Source organism: Penaeus japonicus, unplaced genomic scaffold (assembly GCF_977035675.1).
Source record: "Penaeus japonicus unplaced genomic scaffold, GWHDUDI00000001_assembly GWHDUDI00000006, whole genome shotgun sequence".
Taxonomy (NCBI): Eukaryota; Metazoa; Arthropoda; class Malacostraca; order Decapoda; family Penaeidae; genus Penaeus; species Penaeus japonicus.
Window position 1 is genome coordinate 7,858,741 of NW_028234408.1, and position 9,309 is coordinate 7,868,049.

The 9,309-nt window shown below is 30.7% G+C and overlaps 1 protein-coding gene across 2 annotated transcripts in view; it reads right to left on the bottom strand.

Annotated features, from left to right (window-relative positions):
- LOC122265814 (xaa-Pro aminopeptidase 1-like) overlaps window positions 1-8,306 on the bottom strand; it is a 28,811-nt gene extending 20,505 nt beyond the window's left edge. For both annotated transcript variants that reach the window (XM_086537629.1, XM_086537628.1), the window contains exons 1-5: window positions 8,186-8,306; window positions 6,698-6,863; window positions 4,607-4,682; window positions 3,598-3,777; window positions 1,129-1,240 (exon numbers count right to left, since the gene is read on the bottom strand). In XM_086537629.1, coding sequence (XP_086393755.1) covers window positions 1,129-1,240; window positions 3,598-3,777; window positions 4,607-4,682; window positions 6,698-6,863; window positions 8,186-8,243 — 592 coding nt within the window. In that variant the 5' untranslated portion in view covers window positions 8,244-8,306. The remainder of the gene's footprint in view (window positions 1-1,128; window positions 1,241-3,597; window positions 3,778-4,606; window positions 4,683-6,697; window positions 6,864-8,185) is intronic.
- Between the last annotated feature and the right edge of the window lie 1,003 nt (window positions 8,307-9,309).

Sequence of the window (9,309 nt, forward strand, 5' to 3'; positions counted from 1 at the left end):
ACTAACACACACACACACACACACACGCACGCACCACTAACACACACACACACACACACATACACACACACACACACAAACACAACACTAACACACCCACACACACACACACACACCACTAACACACACACACACGCATACACACACACACACACACACACACACACACACACACACACACAGTTCACACACACACCACACACACATAATATATATATATATATATATATATATATATATATATATATATTTAGATATATATATTATATATATGTATATATATATTATATATATAATATAAATATATATATATATATATATATATATATATATATATATATATATATATATATATATATAATATATATATATATATATATATATATTTTAATATATGTATACGTACATATGTATGTATGTATGTATATTTACCTATTCTCTCTCTTCTTCTCTCTCTCTCTCTCCTCTCTCTGCACTCTCTCTCTCTCCGCTCTCTCTCTCTCTCTCTCTCTCTCTCTTCTCTTCTCTCTCTCTATCTCTCTATTAATAAATATATATATATATATATATATATATATATATATAGATAGTATGTGTATACAACACATATAAATGTATGTATGTATGTATGTATCCTCTTCCTCTCTCTCTCTCTCTCTCTTCTCTCTCTCTCTTCTCTCTCTCTCTCTCTCTTCTTTCTCCTTTCTCTCTCTCTCTCTCTACTCTCTCTATATATAGATCTATATATATATATATTATAATATATATATATATAATATATATATTATTATATATATATATGAAATATATACATGTATATAGGTGAATAGATGAATCAATATATCTATATATATATAAATATATATATATATATATATATATATATATATATATATATACATATATATTTATATCTATTTATTTATTTATTTACTTATTTATTTAATCATTTGTTTATTCATATATACTACATATCACATATATAACAATATCACATTCAAGAACTTCTCACATTCAACCACCAAACCAAACAATACCCAGAAAAAACAAAAACCCTGACACCCCCCACATCCTCCACTCCTCACCCCCACCCCCACCCCCCATTTCCCCGGCACAAACCCCACAAACCTTGAAGGGCCTCGGAGTAAGAGAGCCAAGCCTGAGCCCCCAGCAGACGCGGGTCGGCACCGACCTTGGCACCTTCAGGGAGCTCTTTCAGCCAGTCGAGCACCGTTGGCACCTTCAGGAAATGGCGAAAATAGTGATAGATGATGGGACTATTATGATGTGATAATCAGAAGCATGACGTGGAAGGGAATTGATGATAATCATGATGATACTGATTACGCTGATAAGGAGGGAAATTATATTTACGATAAAGAAGATAGTGATAATAATGATGATGCTGATAGTGATAATAATGATGATGCTGATAGTGATAATAATGATGATGCTGATAGTGATAATAATGATGATGCTGATAGTGATAATAATGATGATGCTGCTCCCGCTCGGCGCTCGTCCCTCTCTTCCTCTCCACTGCATGCCCGACTGCTGATAGTGATAATAATGATGATGCTGATAGTGATAATAATGATGATGCTGATAGTAATAATAATGATGATAATGATAGTAATGATAATGATGATGATAATCATTTTTATTATCATTATCATTGTTATCATGAGGATGATAATAGCACTAGTAATAACATAAGTATTCATAAGAATAGCAACTCAATGATGATGATAATGATAATGATGATGAGTATAAGATAATAATGATTCTAGCAATAACAATAAAAACAACATAATCAATATAATCATTACCTTTATCACTATAATCAATATCATCGTCACTGGTATCATCATTATCATCATCATTAATTCAATATCAATAGCATGAACAAAATCAAACCTATCAAACACTCCCTGCAACGGAATTGCAAAATACACACAAGATCAAAACTGAATGATCATGAACTTTATCATTATCATTATTATAATTACTGACATCTTTTTCTTCTGGCAAATACCATTAAAGACAAATCATAATCACTTTATCATCAACCTTGTTATATAAACGTATGTGTGGCAATAAAGCTGTATCTATGGCAATAAACCTGTATCTATGGCAATAAAGCTGTATCTATGGCAATAAAGCTGTATCTATGGCAATAAAGCTGTATGTATGGCAATAAAGTTGTATTTATGGCAATAAAACTGTATCTATGGCAATAAAGCTGTATTTATGTCAATAAAGCTGTATCTATGGCAATAAAGCTGTATGTATGGCAATAAAGTTGTATTTATGGCAATAAAACTGTATCTATGGCAATAAAGCTGTATTTATGTCAATAAAGCTGTATCTATGGCAATAAAGCTGTATGTATGGCAATAAAGCTGTATCTATGGCAATAAAGCTGTATGTATGGCAATAAAGCTGTATCTATGGCAATAAAGCTGTATCTATGGCAATAAAGCTGTATTTATGTCAATAAAACTGTATCTGGCAATAAAACTGTATCTATGGCAATAAAGCTGTATTAATGCCAATAAAGTTAATACACGGAAAGTTTTGATAACATGATAACACTGATTAGATTCTCGGTGTTATGGTGATACGAACTATGATGAAAGTGATGAAGATGGTGAAGAAGAAAATGAAGATGATGATGAAAGATGATGAAAGTGAAGAAGATGGTGAAGGTGAAATTGATGAAAGTGAAGAAGAAAATGCAGAAGCTGAAGGTTAGGAAGGTGAAGAAGAAAATGATGAAGGTAAAGGTGACGATGGTGATGAAGGTGAAGGAGGAGAAAATGAGGACAGTGAAGGTGAAGAAAATGAGAAAAGTAAAGAAGAAGATAAATGAGGAAGGGGACGGGGATGAAGGTGAAGAAAATAGTGAAGGTGAAGAAGGTGATGAAAGTGAAGGAGAAGAAACGAAAATGATGTAAAGAGACGATGACGATGATAGTGATAACGTGACGATAGTGACGATTATGATGATGGTAATGGTAACAGTAATGATTTTGATGGTGAGAGTGATGGTGATGATGGTGACTTTGATTACTGTTAATGGTGATGATGATGGTATTAGTGATGACAATGATGATAACGACGATAACGAAAACAATGATTATAAAGGAAGGGGAGTATAAGATGAGATACATAGATAGATAGATAGATAGATAGATAGAGAGAGAGAGAGAGAGAGAGAGAGAGAGAGAGAGACATGGACAGACAGTGACAGAAACAGACAGTCATTAGTCAAAGACAGACATAGATAGAGACAGACAGACAGAGAGAGAGAAAGAGAGAGAAAGAGAGAGAGAGATAGAGCGAGAGAGAGAGAAAAAGAAAGACCGAGATAGAAAGAGAAAGAAAGAGAGAGAAAGAATGACCGAGAGAGAAAGAGGTAGAAATAGAGAGAGAGAAAGAGCGAGAGAGAGAGAAAAAGAAAGACCGAGAGAGAAAGAGAAAGAAAGAGAGAGAAAGAATGACCGAGATAGAAAGAGAAAGAAAGAGAGAGAAAGAGATAGAAAGAGAGAGAGCGAGAGAGAGAGAAAGAGCAAAAATCAACCCCCCCATCCTTACCCCATCCATCCCATCCTTCATAAGAATCCATTCGCAATCCAGCTGGTCCTCAGCTTGCAAGAAATAACGACCATCTGTCCACAGCGCCTGTTGATCACGAGTCACCACCGCCGTACCAGCACTGCCTGAAAACCCACTTATATAACGGCGCCGTTCGTCTGCTTCTGCTACGTATTCGCTCTGGAAAGGAAAGATTTTTGATTTTTTTTTTTTTTTACCTCTTTTCCTTATTTTTTTCTGGTTTTGATTTGATTTTTTTTTTTTGGGGGGGGGGAGTTGGTTGGATGTTTTAGGCGGGAGGAGATTTTTTTTTTTTTTTTTTTTAATCTGTTGATGTTTATTTTCGCCGAAAGGGGAAATGTTTTGATATCCTTTGTTTTTGTTTTTGATTTTTGTTCTTTTTGCTTTTGTTGGTTTGATTACCGGGTAGTTTATATGTTTGGCAGATAGATTACGTAAAATTAACGATTAGGATTGTGGTGAAAATTTATAGGTGGGTTGGCCATGGTTTTAGGGAGATAGTTGATCAATCAATCAGTGATTAATCAGATCCGGTTCTAGGATTCATTTAAAGAATCCTTGTCAATTTAAAGGATCCTTGTCAATCCAATTTTTCCATTTTTTTTTAATCGGTATACTAGGATTGCAAGTATTTGTGGTAGACTCATGTATTTTGGAACCAGATTTTTGGTCATTGGTCATTCAAATGACAGAGAATTACGCAGTGTTCTAACAGGTTATATAAATAAACAAAAAATTCCTGTAGAATAACGCACGTTTTAGCATAAATATTAGTGAGATGCTAACCTTACTTTATCACCTCACATATAAACACATAATAACACCATGCACTGAATTTCAATGCGGTCCCTCTTTTTTTTCAATTGCACCATGGAAAAAAAAAATTGATGGACCAATATCATTGCCCAAAGAGGATTAAAAAAAATAATAATAGTTAAATAAAAGATAAAAAATAAAAGATTAAAATTAAAAACAAAACATGTCTCACCTGATGTTCATCTCCACTAGGAATTATATAAGCAGACAAGTTGTATCTCTCCATTTCCTGTCGCAAACTTGTAACTCTGTAAAGAAAGATATATATATATATATATATATATATATATATATATATATATATATATTTGTATATATTATATATATATATATATATAAAATAGATATATATGTATATATATATATATTATATATAGATTTATATATATATATATATATATTCTATATTATATATATTTATATTATTATAATCTAATATATTATTGAGTGTGTGTTAGGTGTGTGTGTGTGTGTGTGTGTGTGTGTGTGTGTGTATATATATTTTATGTTTTTGCTACTGTTCTTTTTTTATTTTTTTTTTTATCACTATTATCTAATATATATTAGTGGTGATGGTATTAGTAGTTCGAATATTATTATCATCATATCAGTAATAAGATTATCGTAATTATCATTAGTAGTATTAATAGTGACAATAATAGTAGTAGTAGTAGAAGAAGTAATAGTAGTAGTAAAAGCAGTAGCAGTAGTAGTAGTAGTAGAAGAAATAATAGTAGTAGTAATAGTAGCTGTAGCAGTGGTAGTAGCAGTAATGATAGAAGTAGTAGTAGTAGTAGTAGTGGTGGTAATAATAGAAGCAATATTAGTAGTAGCAGTAGTAGTAGTATAAGGAATAGTAGTAGTATAAGGAGTATTGGTAGCAGTAATAGTAGTAATTGTAGTAGAAGCAATATTAGTAGTAATGAAAGCAGAAGTAGTAGTAGTAGTAATATTAATAACATAATATCCATACCCTCAATGTATTATTTGTGATAATCATCATTGCCATTTTAGTGATGCGAACAACAATAATGATGATGATAATAATAATAATAATGATAAAAAATGATAATGACGATATTATTGCTGCTTCCATTGTTGTGTTATGTTTATCAGTACCATTGTTCTATCATTATTGACATTAATAATAATATTATAAACATGATCACGAGTATCAATATTATTACAAGTAGTAATAGTAGTATCAATACTATTAGCATTAATATCATAACTATTATCAGTGTTGTTATCATACTTATCTTCAGCATCTTCAATATTTTCGTTTTAATCAATTTCTATCCGCCCTCGCGATTTCATTCTCTTGCATTTATTATAATCATCATTATCCGCCCTCACTACACTCTCCTTGCTGCCTTGCTTCCCGAACTATTTATGTTGTTTCATTATACTTGTGTATCATCATTGTCAAGCCTCCTGTCCGTATTATCATCGTTATTATCATTATCATCATGCTAATTATATTTTTATTATTGTTATCATTATTAACTTTACTATTATCATTATCATTATCATCATTATCAGTATTATCGTCTTTATCGCTCTTATCATTATCACTATTATTATCATTATTATTATTGAAAGTCTTGCTGTTGTTATTTTTATCATTATATATATATTATCATTATCATCATTATCAATATCATCCTTATCATTATCATTCTTATTATTATCTCTATCATTATTATTGCCATTATCATCATTACCAATTCAACAACTTTTACAATTATCCATATTCTTATCACTACCATCACCATCATCATCATTATCATCACCATAATCATTACCATTTCCACGATAATGACTGCAACATATTCCACGATAGTGACCACAACACCACAACATATTCTCGATTGTGACCACTACCCACAATATTCCAGTTTGGACCACTCACCACAAACATATTCACTTTATAGTGATACAACTCAAAAATATTCTCGATAGTGACACAACACCCACAAATTATTCCACAATAGTGACACAACATATTCACGATAGTGACACAACACCCATATATTCCACATAGTGACACAAAACCATCTACATATTCCACGATAGTGACCACAACACCACAACATATTCCACGATAGTGACCACAACACCACAACATATTCCACGATAGTGACCACAACACCACAACATATTCCACGATAGTGACCACAACACCACAACATATTCCACGATAGTGACCACAACACCACAACATATTCCACGATAGTGACCACAACATAATTATTCAAATGACCTTTGCGTTGTGTTCACTCTTGTTGCCGGAGGGGGATTATCATCTCCAGGTTGACATCTTTCCCTCTCCTCTCGTGTGACCTTGGTTAGCTGCACAGAATCCGATGACCTCTTTTGACCTTGGGATCCCAGTTGAGAGGTCAGAGGCACGACGTGACTTCCGGTTACTGTGTGAGGGAGAAAAAAGGGGAATGGTTGATGTCTCGGTTATGTAACCCCCTTGTTCCATGTGTTATTTGTGTTATTGCGTGTTGTTATGTGTTACGTGTTGCTGTTATGTGTTTTTCTGATATTTGTATAGTCAATATAATCTTTATTACTCTTATTATCATCATCATTATCATCATTACTACTACTACTATTGTTATCATTATCATCATGTTTAGCATTGTTAGTATTATCGTCATTATCATTATCATGATAATTATTATTAGCATTGTTTTACTATCATCATTATCTAAATTTCACTATGATTATCATCATCATTGTAATTATCATTATGTTAATTGTTAATTATGTTTATCGTCATTATAATTATTGTTGTGGTTGCTATTGAATCATTATTGTTGTGATCATTATCATCATTATTATCATAATTAAGATTATGATTATGATAATGACTATCATCATCATTATCATCATTATCAATATTATCATTATTATCATTATCAGTATCACTATTATCATTATATCATTATAGTTACTATTCATATCATTAATACCATTAATATTGTTATTTTCACTATCATCATCATCATCGCTGTTACTATTGTTATTGTACATATCACTATAATTATCATCAACATCATTATCATTATCATCATCATCATCATCATCACCATTCTCATTCTCATGACTATTATTATCATCGTCATCATCATTACTATTACTATTATCTTAATCATCATCTTTATCATCATTTTATGCCATGGGTTCGTATTTCGAAGAATAGATAAATGTAGAATGTGTAGAAAATTATTTGTAAATTAATAATGTGCTTTTTTCTTTATCCCTTTTTTTTGTCTGTCTGTCACTCCACCCCCCCCCCCTCTCTCTCTCTGTCTTTCTTTCTTTCTCACTCGCTCACTTTCTCTCTCTTTCTTTCTCACTCGCTTAATCTCTCTCTCTCTCTCTCTCTCTTTCTCTCTCTCTCTCTCTCTCTCTTTCTTTCTTTCTCTTTCTCTCTCTCTCTCTCTCTCTCTCTCTCTCTCTCTCTCTCTCTCTCTCTCTCTCTCTTTCACTCCCCCCCCTGTCTATCTATCTAACTATATATCTATCTATCTAACTATAAGTCTATCTATTTATCTACCTATCTATCTATCTATATCCCTATCTACTTTTCTATCTCTCACGCTATCAAACTTAGATAAGATTATTGCAACAACGATTTCCTTGTATTCTTTGTGGATAGAATACCTATTGAAATGGGCAAGGATTACCAATCAACATCCGTGATGGTTTGCAACAGGAAGGAAAAACTAGAACTCACGCTGCAACACTGACATAACAACAGCTGCCACAACCGTTGAAATGCCAAGGGACTTCATCCTGAACCTTTGTTGATGTCAAGATGTCAACGCGTCTGTGCACGAGACGGACTTCGGATCAACTGAAGGATTTCTTTGTTCGTGTGCGAGAGGTAATGCTGGTTCCTCTTATCAGGTGTTTATTGCTTCATGAGGCGAGATTCCGGTTAATCTAGCAAGGTTTGTTGTACGTTATAGGGGAATGTGGAGAATATATGATGATGTACGCAAACTCGTGTCTATGCGCGTAGAGATACACACGCACACACATACACACTCATTCACTCATATATATGTGTGTGTATGTATGTATATATTATATATATTATATATATATATATATATATATTATATATAAATATATAGCTATATATATATATACAAATATATATATATTAACACTAAAAAAACTCATATGAATACATATATTATACTACATATATTATATAAATTTTATATATTATTATAAATATATAATATAAAATATAATATAAAAAAGATATATTTTATATATATAAATATATATATGTATTATATATACATATATATATATATATATTTATATAAATAATATATAAATATATATATATATATATATATATATTGTATAATCTATATTATAATAATATATATATATATATATATTATATAAATCTATATATAATTACACATATATGTTCATACACACCAAACTCATATATATATTATTATTTATATATATATATATATTATATATATATTTATATATATATATATATATATATATAAATATATAACTATACATCCATACATTTATATATATATATATATAAATATATATTAAATATATAAATGTATATACACATATATACATATATATATATATATATATTTATATTATATATATATATATATATATATATATATAAATATATATATATACACTAAATATATGTAGCCTGTGAGTGTGTGTCGTGTGTGTGTGTGTGTGTTTTTGTGTTTGTGTGTGATAATATATATATCTATATATATTATTATATATATAAATCATATATTCTATAAATTCTAAAATATTATATATATATTTACATATATATATAATCAATAT